We start from the raw sequence: 20,100 nt of genomic DNA on the forward strand, positions 1-20,100 counted from the left end.
AATTTTTTTAAGGAAAAGAAATTAATCCTAAGTCAGTCTCTTAATAGGTTTCTGGAAGAAATTTTACCAGTCCATGAAATCTGAAACCATGGTTCTATAACAGAAAGATAAAAAAGAATATCACGTTTCTATCTCTTTACTTCTTCTAACTGAAAAGAAAATAGTTAAAAAAGAATTAGATTCATTAACCAATAAGTTACTGCTCCTTAAAATTATATAAATATCCTAATCAGGTACATCCTCCACTGAAAAGTCAAATGGAAGTTATACAAATGCCCTAAAAATATTCAGCTCAAATAGATAAAAGTTTAAAACATTTTGAATTTCATACAGCTGCAAGCCAACCCCAAAGCACGTAATAATACTTACCCTATATTCGAAATCTGCAAACTCCCTGCCCCCACGACCTCCTCTGAATCCACCACGAAATCCTCGAGGAGTGGCAAAGTTACCACCTCGGCCACTACCACGTCCTCGGCCACCACGGAAACCAAGACCTCCCCTGCCTCTGTACCCTCCACGGCCACGGTTTGGACGAAGTGGGATTCCAAATGTTTCTGCATTTAATCTTCTTTCTTCAGCCCAGGTTGGTCTCCGTTCTCTATTATGAGAACAAATAATCTTTAGTGTATCAAGTTTTAAAGAACATTTTCCAGCAAAACTATGCAGCACTGATTCCCAAATTAAGGCTAAGTAATTCCTAACAATCAAATAAAAATAAGCACCTTATCTAAGTCATCACAAGCTGTCCATGGCAATATGTTCCTATAATTCATGTGAAAATATGACTGGTATTAAGCTTCTTGCAAATGCAGTTGATAATACAAAGAAACTGACAACAGCCCCAATAAATGGGATTGGCAATTGACTCTACCCTCCAATCAGCCCCAAATGAAGAAAGGGCAAAGCCAGGAAAGGAAACCCTGTCTCAGGATGTGAGGAGATGGAGGATAGATCCCTGAGTTCCTAGTATGCTCCTGGCCCAACCTCTGAACCTGATGTCTGAAGCGTCTGAATTGCTGCTGCTGGCCCACAGCCCAATCAGAGGATTCAGAAGCATCCCCGTCCACGTTTAAAGTGAAGTAGAAAACTGCCACAAGGTGGCACCAAACTACAGCCAGGAGGACAATTAGGATCAGGCAGCAGAAACCCTGGAACTCCTAGGTTGTTATGTTGGATCCTTTAATTAACCAGTTTTCTGGATCCACATTTACTGCAATATAGCAGAGTGTTACTGTATCAGCAAACTTCATCTGAACTACGTTGTAGAGGGGTAAAGTAAAAGGTGTTTAGATGTTAGATGAATGCCTCTGTTTTTAATTACTAATTTTCAAATGTGAACGCATCCCCAAACAAAAGTATATGATTATTTATTTTTCTCAGAGTAATATCATTTAAAATTTTAGTATAAATTATTTTATTTTAGCAAAATAAAACATTAAACAATTGTAGTCATTAGATTTTTTTTTTTTTTTTGGCCACACCATGCAGCATATGGGATCTTGGTTCCCCGACCAGGGATTGAACCCGTGCCCCCTGCATTGGAAGTGTGGATTTTTAACCACTGGACTGCCAGGGCAGTCCCTAGATATTTTTAAATATTCATTAAGCTTTGTGAATTTATAAGAAATCATTTCACACTTCAACCTCCTAAGAGCATAAGAGCAGCTTAAAAGACTGTACCTATTATCATCACAAGAAATATTATCAAAGAAAGATTTAGTTTTGTCATAATAGCAGTTAGGTCCAAGTGGATCTTCTTCATCTGCATTTCCTTCACTGTTTTGGGTATCAACTCCTGAGTCTCCTTTATCTTCACCATTTACAGGCTTCTCCTGTTTCTCAAGTTTATCTTCTAATGAAAAACAAGCACATACCATAAAAGTCAAGACTTGTACTAAACATCCATAATTCACAAGTCAAATAAGAGTATTTTTTGAATAGAAAAATAAAAACTCACCTTTCAATTTAAGTTTATTATGAAACTCTCTGTCGATTTCCTCCTTGTTAAATTGTGCATTTGCACTTTCAAAGTCAAAGTCTTTCTCAAATTTCATTGGACCATCCCGTCGAATACCAAATCTTCCCCTGCCACCTCGATGACCCCCACGCCCTCTCCTTGGAGCAGAAGGAGCACCTGGAACTATGTTAATAAAGAAAGAACAAGCTGGTTTAGAGCAGAAGCTATTATTGTGGTCTTTATGGTCAACAAGAGAAATGCTTACAAGTCTCTATACACATGACTATATTTGTGTTTTTTAATATAAAAAAGAGATGAAGTTTCACAAACATTTAATACATAAGACTGAGAAGAGCACATATAAAATTTATAAACATGAAATTTATAAATGGCACACATGAAATTTATATCTATGGGGTTTAGGCTCATACATGCTGCTGATACAGTATACAGCCAAACAATTTGGGAGACTTCTGTACTAAATTACCTTGTTCTGCTTATATCCCTAACACCTACAAAATGTCAAATATATATTGGGTTTTCTCATAATTTAGGGAGACTTTTATGGAAAGGATCATAGAAATCAAGATTTATAGTGAGAAAAATAGATGAACATTTATCAGCACAAACTGCAAGATAACACAAAAGACAAGAAGTACATGGTCTCGGACTTCCCTGGTGGTGCAGTGGTTAAGAATCCACCTGCCAGTGCAGGGGACACGGGTGCGATCCCTGGTCCGGGAAGATCCCACATGCCGTGGAGCAACCAAGCCCGTGCGCCACAACTACTGAGCCTGTGTCTAGAGTCCGCGTGCCACAACTACTGAAGCCCGCACGCCTAGAGCCTGTGCTCCACAACAAGAGAAGCCACTGCAATGAGAAGCCCATGAACCGCAATGAAGAGCAGCCCCCGCTCACCACAACTAGAGAAAGCCCGCGTGCAGCAACGAAGACCCAACGCAGCCAAAAATAAATAAATAAATAAATTTATATTTTTTTAAAAAGAAAAGTACATGGTCTCAACCACTCCAACCACTTCTTGCTTCAACTTTACTGTCTCCCTCTAAATGGCTCCATATTTTTCAAGTCTTCCTGTATCTATTTTTTCTCTACAATTTAATACAATAACAAGATTTATGAGGTATGATAAAGCAATACCAAAGTAGCATAAATTATAGTGAAAACTTGAGAACCCAAATATCCAACGCAAGAGGAACAGTTAAGAAGAAAAAAAATTAATATGGAATAGTATTTGATGTCAGTTAACAGAAAAATATAGAGCACAAAGCACTATGAATTCAATGATTATAATTATGTGAAACGTTTAATATATACTGACAAAGATCAGAAGTGACTACAGAGTAATAGACAGGTTTGTGCTCACTCTTCATTAAAATTTGGCAAATTGTCTAAGTTTGAGAAAACAAACCACAAAAACCCACAGCAGTATATCCAGACACTTAAATCTAGACAAGCAGGATGTTTAAATATTCAACTCTACTACTGAAAATGTCCTGGCCATAAGCCAGAAAGTACAGCACAGTATTTCTGTCTTAAATTTTGAAGGGCAGTGAGAGATACTTTTATTTATTGCTTTACATGATTTATATTTTATTTATTTTTTAAATTGAAGTATAGTTGATTTACAATGTTGTATTAGTTTCTGGTGTACAGCAAAGTGATTCAGATAGATAGACACACACACACACACCACACACACATATACATATATTCTTTTTATATTAAAATATGCAGTGCTTCACGAATTTGCATGTTATCCTTGTGCAGGAGCCATGCTAACCTTCTCTGTATCGTTCCAATTTTAGTATATGTGCTGCCAAAGCGAGCACTACTTCACACGATTTTTGAATGATGGAAGCATGGCAATAATTTTGTCTTGAGAAGAGAGGGGTTCTTTTTCCAAACTAAAAAAAGTGAAACATAGTAAACCAAACCAAAACCTCTGTAATTCTATGGTACACAGCACAAATAAAAATACATATAGGGACTTCCCTGGCAGTCCAGTGGTTAAGACTTTGCCTTCCAATGTAGGGGGTTCGGGTTCAATCCCTGGTTGGGGAGCTAAGATTCCACATGCCTCACGGCCAAAAAAAACCAAGACATAAAACAGAAGCAATATTGTGACAAATTCAATAAAGACTTAAAAAAAAGGTCCACATCAAAAAACAACAACAAATAAAAACATAAACATATAAAAATGTACAGAAGAAATAAAGTGTTTATACATTTAAAATTGTATCTAGCTTTCTAAAATTAAATGAAAGATCATCTTCCAATTATTATGTAATTAAGGAGATCACACACTGCTTTTATTTTTTAATTTGGAAGTGTTTATAATTATAATTTATTCTCTGCTAATAAATTTGAATAAAATGGATGGATTTGGGGTAAATGTCATAGATTACAAAACAGACAAAGAAAGTATACAATCATATTAAATCAATAATAATGAAAGAAAGTTAAAGTTCTTGAATAATTACTTCAAAAAAAAAAAAAACGGAGCCCAGAGCTTAATTTTAATGAGAAAACTTCTCAATTTTTAATGTACAGATAATTCCATTCTTTTTTAAAAAATTTATTTTATTGAAGTATAGTTGATTTACAATGCTGTGTTAACTTCTGTTGTACAGCAAAGTGATTCAGTTATATATATTCTTTTTCATATTCTTTTCCATTATGGTATATTACAGGATATTGAATATAGTTCCCGATAATTCCAATCTTTTTTTTCTTTTGGCCATGCCACGCAGCTTGCAGGATTTTAGTTCCCTGATCAGGGATTGAACCCAGGCCGTGGCAGCGAAAGCACTGAGTCCTAACCATTAGGCCACCAGGGAACTCCCAATTCCATTCTTAAACGCACAGAAAACAATTTTATAATGCTAACATGAAACTGACACAAAAACATAAAAAAATACAAAAGATAGTACAAAAGAGAAAGCCATAAAACAATGTAAATATAAATATAGAAGTCCTACTTGCAGATAACATTCAAGAATATATCAATAGACAACTGCCTACCATCAAGTAGGGTTTATTCCAGACACGTGATGATTAAAAAAAAAAAAAAATCTTTTGAAATAATTAGGTTAAAAAAAAATTGAAATAAAAAGTAGAGTGGTCCTGTGTGCCTATCACCCAGCTTCCCCTCCAACAGTAACGTCTTGATTATCTATTGTACATTATCAAAAACCGGGAAAAACCAGGATACTGGCACAATATAATTAACTATACTACATCTCTCATATTCAGATTTCAACAGTTTTGGAGGTTCTCATTTTTTGGTATGTCTTTATGTACAGTTCTATGATATTTTGCTACGTATACAGATCCACAGTACCCCCACCATAAGATAAAGAACTGTTCTGTTACCACAGTGAAACTCCCCTGTGCTATTCCTTTATAGTCACCAACCCTTGCTATTCATTTTTTATAGTAATTATGCATCATACATTTCAAATGTTCCCTCTATTGAAAAGCATAGGATAAGGCTTTCAGATCCAAGTAACAACTTACCTATTTGTCTCTTGCTATCATTTCTGAGTTGCTCATTTTCTGGTCTTGAAACCTTGTGAACTTCAGCTATAGAACACATAGAAAGTGACAGTTAACTTAGGACACATAATCAAAAACTTCTGGAAAGTTAGAAATGGAAAAACAAACAAACCCAGAACAAAACCAAAAATCTATATATCCCCACCAACATCACTACTTTGAGTCAAATTTGAAAGACTAAACACTCTATCAAGTTCAGTTTAAACTTTCTAGGATCATTTACATAGAGTAAATGTTTTTAATGAAAGTAAGTTGAATGGAAGATGTTGACCAGTCAATTAAGAAATAGTAAATAGCTAAAGTTCTACCTCGCCTGTGCTCTTGATTCTCTATTGCTTTTTGGCTGGTTGATGGTAAAGGCCTGGTTGATGATACAGGGCTCCTTCTCCCAACAGGTGCTGGAGCAGGTAAGTGGGCCGAGGCTGTCTGCACTGCTTGTTCCATGGTTGGGCTTTTTCTCAAAGGGTCTAACTGAGGGCTTGAACGACCTGAAACGTAACCAAAAGATAAGAAACTATCCCTATCCTCTGGGGGTTTCAAAATAACCTAGACCCTAAAAAAAGGTCTAGAGTTTTACTTCTACCAATTCAAATCCTCAGCACAATTTGAATCCGTCCACTCATTAGACCAGAGTTTAAAACTGTTTATCTTTAGTGGGCTGGTCACTTGATCGGTACAAAAAATAAAATAATATAAACCCCAAAACAAACAAACAAAAAAACTCTGGTACAAAATCCCCCAGGAATATTATCAAAGATAATTTAGGCAGGTCAGATGTAGCCTTTCCCCAATAACCACAACCATCAGATTACACCGAGACTTTAGCCATTATTTCTAGAGGCTTTAACTTTTTTTTTTTTTTAATTGAAGTATAGCTGATTTTTTTAAAATTAATTAATTAATTAATTTATTTTTGGCTGTGTTGGGTCTTCGTTTCTGTGCAAGGGCTTTCTCCAGTTGTGGCAAGCGGGGTCCACTCTTCATCGCGGTGCGCGGGCCTCCCACCACCGTGGCCTCTCCTGTTGCGGAGCACAGGCTCCAGACGCGCAGGCTCAGCAATTGTGGCTCACGGGCCCGGTTGCTCCGCGGCATGTGGGATCCTCCCAGACCAGGGCTCGAACCCATATCCCCTGCATTGGCAGGCAGATTCCCAACCACTGCGCCACCAGGGAAGCCCAAGGCTTTAACTTTTTTTAAAATTTATTTTTGGCTGCATTGGGTCTTCCTTGCTGCGCGTGGGCTTTCTCTAGTTGCGGAGAGCGGGGGCTACTTTTCCTTGTGGTGCACGGTCTTCTCATTGCAGTGGCTTCTCTTGCTGCGGAGCACAGGCTCTAGGCGTGCAGGCTTCAGTAGTCGTGGCTCCAGGCTCTAGAGCGCAGGCTCCGTAGTTGTGGCGCACGGGCTTAGTTGCTCCATGGCATGTGGGATCTTCCCGGACCAGGGATCGAACCCGTGTCCCCTGCATTGGCAGGCGGATTCTTAACCACTGTGCCACCAGGGAAGTCCTAACTTTTTTAGTACTTTCTGAAGATATGTCTAAAGTGATACCCTTATATCTGTAAGTATTATCTGCATTAAATTTCTATTATAAAAGAAGTAAAGAACTAGAAAGTCAGGTGAAGTTCTTCGATTCCTTAGAGGCTTGGGTAATTAAACATCAATACTAAAAGGCCAGCAACAAATAAACCCTTCAGATAATTACACAGTAGCCATACTCACCCTTTGCTGTTTGAATGATCACTTGGCAAATTTTTGCTTAATATGGGTTTTGTACTTACAAATTCCATTTTTTCTTTTATGAGGTCAGAGCCTGGTCACAGTATGAACAGAAGAATGTAACACTGGGTGCTCCCATCATGCTTTTTGTCTCTAATGTTTGCCATAAATCTCTGCTCAAGGTGCTCTCACATCCCATGATATTGCACCAAAATAGGTTTTGCTTTAAAAAATTGTCCTCATTTTATGTAAAAAAAAAATATTCCCAAATATGCTGCAAATGTTACTACCCACCTGTGCTATCTGCACAGGCTCCAAACTGGGGAACTGGTGAGTGCTGACAGCACATTGGTTGCTGTGCACCAGGTGCTTCAGGGACTGTTTATTAGTAATACTCCCCAAATATATGGTTAACTAAAGTATGCAATTACAAATGTGTGTCACTATTTCCAGCATTAAGGACAAAGTTTACTCTGCCATTAATAGAAACACTGTAATTTTCCCACTGATTATAATGGGAAATCATGGTGGTTTATATAAGTTTTGGTCTAAGAGAAAACATTTTGTAATCACTTATCACCTTATAAACAGATTTATCTGTCAAACAGGTGTTAAGTTTTTGGAAAAGCCTATTGTTTAGGTAATTTTATAATAGTACATTAAATGATCTTATAAACTTACAAAACTTTACTTCATTAAGGCTTTTCTTTAAGATCCTGTGACTCACAATATTACAGAACTGCAAGTGATAGCGCAATCACAGAAAGTAATAACTCACTGCTGTGTATTTTTTTTTTTTAATATTTATTTACTTGGCCGCACTGGGTCGTAGTTACGGCATGCACGATCTTTTAGTTGCGATATGTGGGATCTAGTTCCCTGACCAGGGATCAAACCTGGGCCCCCTGAATTGGGAGCATGGAGTCTTAGCCACAGGTAAGTCCCTGCATTTTGAAAACATTTTTAATTAAAGTCTAGTACTACATCATGATGGCAATTTTGTTATAAATAGGGAAATACAGGTGATACTGGACATAGTAGGAATAAACTCATGAGCTCTTTTATAATAAACACACCCCCTCGAGTTATCTTCACATTCTTATTCTTACAGTTACAAGAAAACTCTAGGTGTTAAAATTTTATAAACTTCAAAAATTTTAGTTGGTGAAATTAAAATGCAGATTCCCAGGCCTCCTCTCCCATTGTTTTATTTAAACATACCTCTTTCTTCTAATAAATATGTAATTAAATTTTTAAAAAACATTTTAATCTATTTAAAACTTATTTTAGCCTTAAGTATGAGGGAAGGATTCTAGAGTTACTTTTCCAAATGATCAGGCAGTTGTCTGTTCACAACATCATTTATTGGATGGATCATTTAGTAGTCTTTTTCTACTAATTTAAAAATAATATCTTTATCATATACTAATTACTTATTTATACTTGGATCTATTTCTGACTTTTGCTCTATTCATCTCTAAATTTATTCCTGTACTGCTTTATTTTATGTATACTTTATTAAGGAGGTAAGCCCTATCTCATTACTTTTATTTTTAAAACAAAAATACATGTCTAGGTATACTTGCATGCTTATTTTTAAGATAGTCTGTGTATCTGTTTTATTAGGTTCTCTTACTATTCCATGTAGATTTATTGAAAGTACAGTAAATTTAATTATTATGAGAAAGTCTTCCTAATACTAAATCTTTTTATCTAGGAATCTTTTTACTAAATCTTTTTATCTAGGAATAAGATATTTCTTTGATTACATGTAACTTCTTTTATGTCCCTCTATTATATTTTGTATCTTTCATCATAGAGGCTGGCCATATTTCTTATTATGTATTTTATATATAATTTATATTTCTTATCATTGTGAACATCTTCTTTTATCCCCATTAATAATCAGTGGGTTAGGTTTTAGGACATCTATTTTTTTTTTTTTTTAATTTATTTACTTTTTGGCTGCATTGGGTCTTCACTGCTGTGCGCAGGCTTTCTCTAGTTGCAGTGAGCAGGGGCTACTCTTTGCTGCGGTGCACGGGCTTCTCATTGTTGTGGCTTCTCTTACTGCGGAGCACGGGCTCTAGGCACATGGGCTTCAATAGTTGTAGCATGCGGGCTCAGCAGTTGTGGCTCCCGGGCTCTACAGCACAGGCTCAGTAGTTGTGGCTCACGGGCTTAGCTGCTCTGCGGCATGTGGGATCTTCCTCGACCAGGGCTCGAACCCGTGTCCCCAGCACTGGCAGGTGGATTCTTAAACCACGGAGCCATGGGGGAAGCCCTAGGACATCTACTGATTTTTATATTTACTCTCTACATTTTACCTCTATCTAATTTAAGTCTCATATTAGTTCTAGTTTTTCAGTGAATTCTCAATTCCAAGTAGGAAGTCAGCATTGGCAAATAATGCTATTCTAATATTCATACCTCTTATTTCTTTTTCATGTATTTCTGACATAGCTAAAAATTCCAGAACAATGTTAAGTAGCAATGAGAAAGGGAATCCTTACTTATGATTTTAATAAGAATCCTTCTGGTGCTTCAATATTAAGGTTAATGTTGGTTATTAATTAAGCTAGCTAACATCTACTGAGCACATTCTATGTGTCAGGCATTATGCTAAGGGCACTGCATACATTTCAAAAAAATTTAACCCTTACAATAAGTCTGTTGGTTTATCAGTAAAGTCCTGTTTTATAGTATGGAAAACTAAAGCTTAAAAAGATTAAATATCTTCTCTAAGAAGGAAATCTTAAAAAAATTAACAAACCAATACACACACACACAAATATACACTTATGTTAACCCAGATGAAAGTCTGGATGTAAATATTTGTTATTTCTGGGCGGTGAGATTATAGGTATTTTTATTTTCTTCCTATGCTTAGTGTATTTCTTTTTTAAAAAATTTATTGAAGTATAGCTGATTTACAAAGTTGTGTTAATTTCTACTGTACAGCAAAGTGATTCAGTTATACATATATACATACACACATATATATTATCTATATATATATACACATTCTTTTTCATATTCTTTTCCATTATGGTTTATCACAGGGTATGGAATATAGCTTCCCGTGCTATACAGTGTGCTTAGTGTTATTTCTATTTTACCTACAAAAAATCCTTAGAATGTTAAAAAATTAAAAATTAAGTTTTTTAAAATCAATATGAATAAAAGTAACTACAACTATTTCAAAATATCTAAAGTGAGATACACAGGATTATGTTTAGCATTGGCTTGATTTTACCCTCAAGTGCTTTAAAAAATACTGTCCTGATTATAATAGCATCTTTCTGAAATGACTTTACATTGTTTTAGTTAAAAGTAAACATCCATATAAAGCAATGGGCCAGTATCACCCACTTTAGCAGCAGATAAAGATAAAGAATCCTGGGACCACTGAAGGTTATGAGACTAGTTGGTGGAAAAACAGAATTAAAAAGAAATGAAACAGGATCCTTTAAGCTTATTAAAATGCAGATCTCCAAGCTCCAGTGATTCTGATGTAGCAGTTCTCAGGATCTACATTTTTAAGAAGCATTCCAGATCAGATGATTTGATTGTGGGTGGTCCACACTGAGAGCCACTGCTCTAGATTCTATGAGGATGCTAGGAAAGATGCAACAGCATAATGAATAGTTTGTTTCCTCAGCTACTATTTCAAATTCATCAAGGATAGTTCATCCTCAGTGGTGAGTCTGAGATTGACCAGTAATATTTAAGTATTATATACAAGTAATGTAATTGCTTTGTAAAAAAAAAAAGTCAAACTTAGACAATGTTCACCATTTCAGTTTTATGATCTAGGAATTATAAAAAGTCTGAACAGTGGAAGTCATTCAATAATGTACTTATTGAACAACAATTTAAAAATTTTTTTAAAGAACTAAATAGAAATTATACATGTGAGTTACAAGCTGCAAAAGCTCTTACATTCAGAGAAAGACTACTATCTATAGAAATTTAGAATGGAAAATTTTAAAGGAAAAAACAGCTTACCTTGAGATAACTGTGTTTTTAGAGATCTTGTATCCTGTGTAAAGGCAGAACCAACTGCACTACTTTGGGATAGGGCACCGCTGTTCGATGCTTCTGTTCCAAAGGATGTCAAGGAGCTTCCAGCTTTAAGAAAATTTTTTTGAATGAAAAAAATTTTTTTTAAAATTTTAAACCTTTCAATTATATAAAGTAACAGGGCATTTTAATAATTGTCCCTCCCTGTAGCACCTGTGTAAATTAATAATACTGGAAATTAATGAAACTGAATCAAAAAATAATTCGAGAAATTTTTGACCATATATGAAAAGCAAGCCCATATATACTCCAGCATCTTTGGATGCAAACAATTTTTTTAACATATGCAATACTCTCCTGGATAGTTATACAGATGGGACAGCAAGGATGTACATTAGACAGAGAAGCAGCAGAAATGGTACATTCAACACCAACATTAAGGTTCAATTATCTTAACACCAAATATCTGCACAAATCGCCAAATCAGCAGACAGGTCTATGAAGAGCTTTTCCAGCATTTCCAAGGCAATGGACAATGGACTCCAGTCCATTTTAATGCCTCCCCTCAGTACAGTATTGTGGGGCTGCATTCTGCCTAAAGCAACCACAAAAAGTTCTGGTAATATGAGGAACAAAATCCCTCGAAAGGACCTTTGCTATACTAGGTTATGTCAATCTTCTTTTCTACATTTCTTCAGAATTTATGGATCAATCACTTTCCATATGCTGTGCTCTCTTCTTAATATTTAACCTACATAGGTTTTCTCTAGCAGGAACTGTTTCAATAGCCCCTCTTCCCCCACCTCTAAATCCAATATAAAAGTGGTACTGAGAATAATCTTTTATGAAACAGAAAAATAATCACATCACTACAGTGCTTAGGACTCTCTGATGGCTTTCCACTGCCCTCAAGAAAAAAGTTCAAACTATTTACCTTAGTTTATAAGGTCCTCCCCCTTATCTGCCTACCTCTTTTCTCATTACTCATTTACACCTCTCTACTCCACAACAGAAGTTTAACTATCTGCTTTTAAATTACTTGAAGATTATGATCATGTTCCTCACATCTTCTCATTTCCAAGCTAAGCAACTCTAGTTCCTTCAACAATTACTCACCTTCACATGCTCTTTAAGCCTTGCCTCTTTTGACTTCTCCTAATTTAATGAACTCTAGTTGTTCATATCTCTCTTAAAACGGGGCATCAGAACTCAGCAAAGTACCTCAGACAATAAGAATGAATGGGACTCCTTTAGAGGTGTAATCCATTCAGGCTGCAGCCCCAGCCAGCTAAGGAGAGGCCTAACATAACCTCCCACAACATCCCCAGAAATGTTGAGACTACTGCTCTCAATAATTCTGTGGGATGCTGAATCTATCCCATTATCCCTAGTATTTCTGGGTAATGACCAAGACATAAACCACTCTGATGATGTGTATTCAACCTCCATCCTGCTCTGACTCAACCTCCTACTGCTTGTGCCTGTCTCCCCCCCGCACCCACCCAACCCCATGAGCAAACTCTTCTATATCCTCCATCTCTTTTCTGAGTTCCTGGTCATACTACACCCACCTCCCTCATGCCATTGCTGCTATTGATTTATCTCAAATTATTTTTTATGTATAGTGTGAGGCAGGGGTCACTGTTAATTTTTTCCAAATAGATATCCAGCTGCTGCAAGATCATTGTTAAAAAGATTTCCCCTTCTATCCACAGGAAAATAAAAGTGAAATTTATAATCATTCACAAAAAAAAAAAAAAAAAAGATTTCCCCTTCTCCATTGAACTGCACTGGCATCTTTGTCTTAAATCAGCATTTAAGTAGGTCTATTTCTGTACTATCTATTCTTTACCCTGGTATATTTTTGTATTCTTATATCAATAATTCCCTGTTCTGAATCTTGAAATTGGGTGTATACCTCAAACTTCCTCTTTCTTCAAGAGTAGCTTGGCTATTACAGATTTTGTATTTCCATACAAATATTAGAATCAGCATGTCAATTTCTATTTTTAAAGTGTGATGGGATTTTGATCAGGATTGTGTTCAACCTGTAAACCAATTCTGGGGAAAGTGTCATCATAAAAATAATACTGAATATCCTAACCCATAAGCATGGATTAACTCTCCATTTATTTAGATTTCTAAATTCTCTCAGCAGTGTTTTGTGATTTTTATTGTAGAGCAGAGTATTCTCAACTTCAGCACTACTGACGTGTTGGGCCAGATAATTTTTTGTTGTGAGGGGTTGTCCCATGCGTTGTAGGATGTTAAGTAGCATCCCTGGCCTCTACCCATTAGATGCTAGTAGTATCCCCCAGTTGTGACAAACAAAAATATCTCCAGGCATTACCAAATGTCCCCTGAGGGAGGGGGGTAAAATGAATTCCCCTCCACTGAGAACCACATAGAGATTTTTAAATACTATCTTTTGTTATATTCATTGCTGGGTATCTGATGTTATTGGTGCTATTGTAAGCTGTGTTGCATTTTATATTTCATTTACCAATAATTTGTTCTAGATCAGCAAACTTTATCTATAAGTAGCCAGACGGTAAATAAAATATTCTAGGCTTTTCAGGCCTTATGCTCTCTGTTATAACTATACAACTCTGCCCTTGTAGTGTAAAAGTAGCCACAGACCACATGTGAATAAATGGGTATGGCTGTATTCCAGTAAAACAGGAGGCTGGTGGGATTTGGTCCACAGGCCATAGTTTGCCAAACTGTCTGTTCTGAATACAAAAATACAGTTGATTTTTGTATATTTACCATGTATTCCCTTACCATGCTAAATTCACTTATTCATTCCAGTAGCTTGAATATTCCTTTGTATTTTCTACATACACAATCATGTCACCTTCAAATAATGACATTTTTAGTTCTGCCTTTCCAATCTCTAAATCTTTTATTTATTTATTTTTTTCTTGCCTTATTGGACTGACTAGGCCACCTCTAGAACAACACTACATGAAATAAGACAATTCTTTCACTTTATTCCTTACCTCAAGGGAAAAGCATTCATTATCCCACCATTATGTGTGTAAGCTTTTCATTTCACTGATCTGATTAGGAAATTCCCTCCTATTCCTTTGTTGTTGATAAATGGGCATTGAATTTTACCAAATGCCTGTTCTGTATCTCTTGGGATTGCAGTTTTTCTCCTTTATTCTGTTAATGTGGTAAATTACTAATGATTTTCAAATGTTAAAACATCTTTGCATTCCTGAGATGTCATTATGTAATATCCTTTTTATGAACTGCTGGCTTCCACTGCTAATACTATGTTAAGGATTTTTACATATATGTTCAGGGAAATTAGCTGTAATTTTATTTTCTTGTATTGATTTCATTTAGATACCATTTAGGTTTTGGTATCTCAGCTTGCCTTGGTTATCTGGTTAGGAAGTGTTCTTTCTTTATTTTCTCAAAGAGTTTGTGTAAGATTGGTAAAATTATTTCTTCCTTAAATGGTAGAATTTATCAGTAAAGCAAATAGTCTAGAATTTTCTTTACAGAAGATTTTAAATTAGTTTCAACTTCTTTAACAGGGTGATACTGAGATTGTACTTCCTCTTGTGGTGGTTTAGGAAAGTTGTATTTTCAAGGAATTTGTCCATTTCATCTGAGATGTCAAATCTGTTGACATAAAGTTGTTCACAATATCTTCATATTATCCTTTTAGGATCTATAGTGATGCCTACACTTTCATTCTTGATATCAATATTTGAGTCTTCTTTTTTTCCTTGTTTAGTCTTGCTAGGGGCTTATTAATTTTATGAAATTTTTCAAAGAACCAACTCCTGGCTTTGATGATATTATATATATTTTTTGACTTGTTTCTATTTCCTTGATTTCTGCTTTAAATTTTTTCTTCCTTCTAGTACTTTTGGGCTAATTTTCTTTCATTTTTTTTAGCTTCTTAATAAGCTGACAGCTTAGTGCACTGATTTTAAAATATTCTTGTTTTCTTATATATGTATTTAAAGGTATGAAATTTCCCCTAAGCAATGCTTAAGCTCCACTCACAAATTTTGATACGTTGTACTTTATGATCATTATATTTAAAAATATCTTATTTCCCCTATGATTTCTTCTTTAATTCATTAGTGATTTTTGTAAGTTTGCTCAATTTCTGTTTGAGCAAACAGAAATATACAACTATTTGTATATTTTTCAAGATGTCTTTATTAATTCCAAATTTAATTTCTTTGTGGTTTGAGAAGATACCACGTATGATTTCAATCCTTCTGAATTTAATGTAACTCGTTTTATGGACCAGGATTTGATCTATCCCATTGATTGATCAATACTTACTTAAAAGAATCTATATTCTGCAATTGTTGGTGTACTATTTTATAAAAGTTACATACACATTTAGGATTGTTACAGCTTCCTGATGTACCGTTATAAAGAATCCTTCTTTATCTTTGGCAGTACTCCTGATCTTTAAGCTGCTTTGTCTGATGTTAATTTTCCTAACATAGTTTTCTTGTTATTAGTGTTTGTATGGTATGTCATGCCTTTTTCTGTTCTTTAACTTTCTGTCTTTTAATTCATCTCTTATAAACATCACATAGCAGGGTCTTTTTAAAAAAAATTCAGTTTGATGATCTCTGCTTTTTAATTGGAATGTTTAATTCCTTTACACATTACCAAAGCAGATATATATATATATATATATATATTTATTTATTTATTTATTTAGGCTGTACCACGTGGCATGAGGGATTTTAGTTCCCTGACCAGGGATCAAACCTGTGTCCCCTGCAGTGGAGGCAAGGAGTCCTAACCAATGGACTGCCAGGGAATTGCCCCCAAGTAGATCTTTAACAATCCTTAGTCTGTCATCCTTAACGTATGAAACACCCTCCTGGTTTATGCTAACTTTATTTATTTATTTATTTATTTTGGGCTGTGTCAGGTCTCAGGTGCAACACATGGGATCTTCATTGCGGCATGTGGGATCCTCCGCTGCAGCGTGGGCTCCTTGTTGCAGCATGTGGGCTCCAGAGCACGTGGGCTCTGTAGTTGTAGTGTGCAGGCTCTCTAGCTGTGGCCCGTGTGCTCAGTAGTTGCGGTGTGCGGGCTTAGTTGTCCCGCGGCATGTGACATCTTAGTTCCCCGACCAGAGATCGAACCCGTGTCCCCTGCATTGGAAGGCAGATTCTTAACCACTGGACAACCAGGGAAGTCCCTATGCTAACTTTACAGTTCATAAGCATGTTAAGTATTCATTAAACTCAGTGATTAAAAATTAATGTGTACAAAACACTAGAGACCTAAGAGAATCACTGTCCAATATGGTTCTGCTATTTAAGCAGCTAAAATGTACCCACTGGCTGAACCCATGTTCAGCCACTATGCCTCCATCTTGCCCACAAGAGTAGTATGAGACTTAGCATGTCATGGCTGTTTTGATGCTTCAGTTTATTGTGAGATAATTAATTTTTCCTAATTAAAGTCAGTAATGACCTAATCTTTGAACATAAAAATTATTTGTGCATCATCTTAAAAAAAACAACAGTGCTTTAATTCTACGCAGTGCATCATTCCTTTCAAAGTATGAGAATATCTCTTTCTTCACAATCTTGCCAAAACAGAATATATTCAAACTTTTGGGTTTTTGTCAAATTGACAGTGAGAAATGGTGTCTTGGTGATGACTTAAGTTGTATATCTCTTATCATAAGCAAGATTTAAGCATCTTTCCATGTTTGAGCACCATTTGTATTTATTTTTTTCTGAAAAAGGCAAAGTCAGTTTCTAATCTTTACAAATTTTTCTGTTGGATTGTAGAGCTTTATTTTTAGAAGCTCTTTAGATATTCAGGATATTAACCCTTCATGATATAAATTGCAAATAAAACTATGAAAATTAAAATAGAAAAAATTCCCCCCAAACAGCAATAGTGTAATCTTGATTTATTTAAACTTTCTCTTTACATCAGAATACTAGGCACAGAAAATGAAAACAAAAGGCTTAAATTAAAATCTGGCTTAATTTGTACCAACACAAACTAATCTGAGTTAATTCCGTTTCTAAAAAACATCTGCCACCTTAATCAACGCTACAGTCTTCCTCCTCCTTGTTTAACTACTTCTAAATACTATATATAGTTCTCTCTATATATAGTTCTTCTATATATAGTTCTTATTTCTGTGTGGTTATGTTATCTGATATATACGTAGTACCAGTTGCTTCTGTTTGTATTCATTCAATTTTTGGATTTACTTTTTTCCCATTGTTTTTTATTTTGTGAATAAGTAAAACATTTACATACTTGGAAAGTCACAACTATATAAAAAATATTCATAGAAAGGAATTAATTTTAACAAAACCTGTTAACATACTAATGAGTTTCAAGATAAACCTGAAACTGGATTTGTGATCAGTGAAATAAACTGATAAGTGATTATTTCAATGGAATTAAAAAAGATTAAGGGCTAGAGTTTGAGATTTAAAACTCTTCTTTACTGTGGAAATTTCAGTAAAGGTGTACTTAAGAGCTAAAATGTACAACTATAAAAATAAACACAAAAAAATCTGATCTGATTATACCTGGCTTTTGCACATGATAGCCTTTGTCCTCCAATCATAAATAGGACTGTAATTAGCCTAGCCCTCCTATATTTTCTCCTTATAGTGTTATATATTGATACTGCTCCCTAATAATGGCATTATCTCTACTTCCCTTTTTGAAAACCCACAATGTTGGAAAAAATGCTTATTTTATTTTATTTATTTATTTTTTTTAAATGCTTATTTTAAATGGATATATCTTATGTAAATTTAAAATAACATTCAATCAAATTTGGTAATTGGATATATCTAGATTTTAAAAAAATGTTAGCATTCTAAGAGATGGCCTTTATAGAACCACTAATCATTAAGGACATTAAAATAAAGTCTTTAAAATAATAGGCTACAAAAGGAACACCAAACAATATGTCTGAAAATTTGTGGTTTTATATATCTTTGTGGTAAAGACAAGGAAATTACAAAAAAGAAAGAAAAAAAAGGAAAAAAGCACAACATACCAACACCAACAGCCCCAAACTGCTGCCCAACTAATGAACTTGGACTGAATTGACTGTATGTTGGCATCCTGCCGAAAGGTCCATAGGAGCCCACTGACTGGAATGAAGAAGTAGATGAGCCTAGTGAAGACTGAAGAAAAGATCATGGGTTAATTTTCCAGGCTCTAAACAATATGTACATAATGGAAAGAAATTCGGATATTTACATTTTAAAGAAAACTATTAAATTACAACTGCTAGACACAAAAGCAATTATAACAACTTGCAACATGCATTTAATGTTAAAACAGCTGAATAACCTGATTGCAGTATTTATGTACATGTGTCAATTGTACGCAATGTGATTTATAAATGCTTTTTTCTATAATGAACTCTTCCTCTGAGTTCAGTTTTACAACAGATTTAGGAAAGAACCGAAGAAAAGTTACCCGAATAAGTAAACTAACTTTGCTTAAAGAAAAAATATGAGAAAAATCAAATTTCATTATAGTACTAAGTTTCAGTCTGGTGGTGACATAAGTAAGACATCTGACTTTTGATTTTACTCTTATTTTCAATCACTTGAGGTATACTATTAAATTTACGGGAAAGAAATGCAGAAACAAACTATCCTGTACAAAACCACTTACTACTTACACTTATAAATATAGTTATTATTACGTTAAAGAGCACTTTATAAAAAGCTTCTTACTAAACCTAAAATATATATATATAAATATATTAATATGTATATACATAAACTTTTATACATTAATTTATCTTAACATAAAATGTTTTATAATATAAATATGAAGTGTACTAACAGCCACCAGGATACAAGTTCACTGATGGCAGAACCCTGTCTGTATGTTTGCTGCTAGTGTCAAACACATGGCAGGTATTCAATAAATACTACTGAACGAATGAATCAAAAGATCAAAAGCCAAAATTTACAGTGTTTGGAAGAAGTTTTTAAAAATCATTTTGAACTGTGCTCTCTAGGTTATTCTCATTCCATAAAACTGATTGATTAAATAAGTTGTTCCCTGGAGAGTTATCAAAAGATATGAGAGTCCGGTAACATCGCTCTTCGGTGTAGGCAGCTATTTCTATGAGAATGTGTCTCTTCTCCCTCCATTTAAGAAGTTCACATTTTCTCAGGATTCTTTCAGACTTAATTCCTCAAAAGTAAGACTTAAAAAGCAGGGGATAGATAAGAGTAGAGAATTTCTCCAGTTTATGTTGCAAGAACCAAATTTATTATTTCTTAATAAAAAGCTTATCTTATATTCAGAAAAATAGTAAGTAAATGTTAAAAGGTACTTTCTCTTTTTTTTCCCATTATAATTTTATATAGCACTTAATATTTTCTTCAGAAGAGTTCATTAGGTATTTCCTTTTAATAGCTGGAAGGCACATTCTATGCAAGATAATATATATTTTAATAGTCAGTTTTGTGAAAACCTAAGATTTTTATCACTCACAGCATAAAAAAGAGGAAGTTAAAAAAAACCAACAAGCATATTTTACTGCAAATGACCAAAGACTTCTGACAAGAAAAAAACTTGAGAAGAAAATGGATTCAGCAGGAAAACCATATGGGGGCCACAAAGTTTTTAACCATCTATGCCTGCAACTAAAAATACTCTTATGTTAACCTGCTTCCTCTGCTGCGATAGTAGAAATTCAGAGTTTCTATGTGCTTCCAATTAACATATAAACAGCTACTATAATGAACATCTTCTTTAATTCATAATTTACAATCGTTTAGACATCATGTGTTTCTGTTTCAAATAAAATATACAAATTT

General features: G+C 34.7%; 1 protein-coding gene and 1 non-coding gene across 11 annotated transcripts in view; both read right to left on the reverse strand.

Moving 5' to 3' along the window:
* Positions 1-20,100, reverse strand: part of LSM14A (LSM14A mRNA processing body assembly factor) — a 49,158-nt gene that overhangs the window by 6,155 nt on the left and 22,903 nt on the right. For 8 of the 10 annotated variants that reach the window (XM_036832736.1, XM_036832735.1, XM_036832734.1 and 5 more), the window contains exons 3-9: positions 18,312-18,441; positions 11,261-11,383; positions 5,845-6,024; positions 5,498-5,563; positions 1,961-2,143; positions 1,684-1,855; positions 370-601 (exon numbers count right to left, since the gene is read on the reverse strand). In XM_036832736.1, the coding sequence (XP_036688631.1) occupies positions 370-601; positions 1,684-1,855; positions 1,961-2,143; positions 5,498-5,563; positions 5,845-6,024; positions 11,261-11,383; positions 18,312-18,441 (1,086 nt within the window). The remainder of the gene's footprint in view (positions 1-369; positions 602-1,683; positions 1,856-1,960; positions 2,144-5,497; positions 5,564-5,844; positions 6,025-11,260; positions 11,384-18,311; positions 18,442-20,100) is intronic. The other 2 variants (XM_036832738.1, XM_036832737.1) reach the window with 1 other exon arrangement.
* On the reverse strand, positions 3,704-3,810 carry LOC118885996. Its single transcript, XR_005017628.1, has one exon. It is a non-coding gene; the product is annotated as a U6 spliceosomal RNA (small nuclear RNA).

Source organism: Balaenoptera musculus, chromosome 19 (genome assembly GCF_009873245.2).
Source record: "Balaenoptera musculus isolate JJ_BM4_2016_0621 chromosome 19, mBalMus1.pri.v3, whole genome shotgun sequence".
NCBI classification, from domain to species: domain Eukaryota; kingdom Metazoa; phylum Chordata; class Mammalia; order Artiodactyla; family Balaenopteridae; genus Balaenoptera; species Balaenoptera musculus.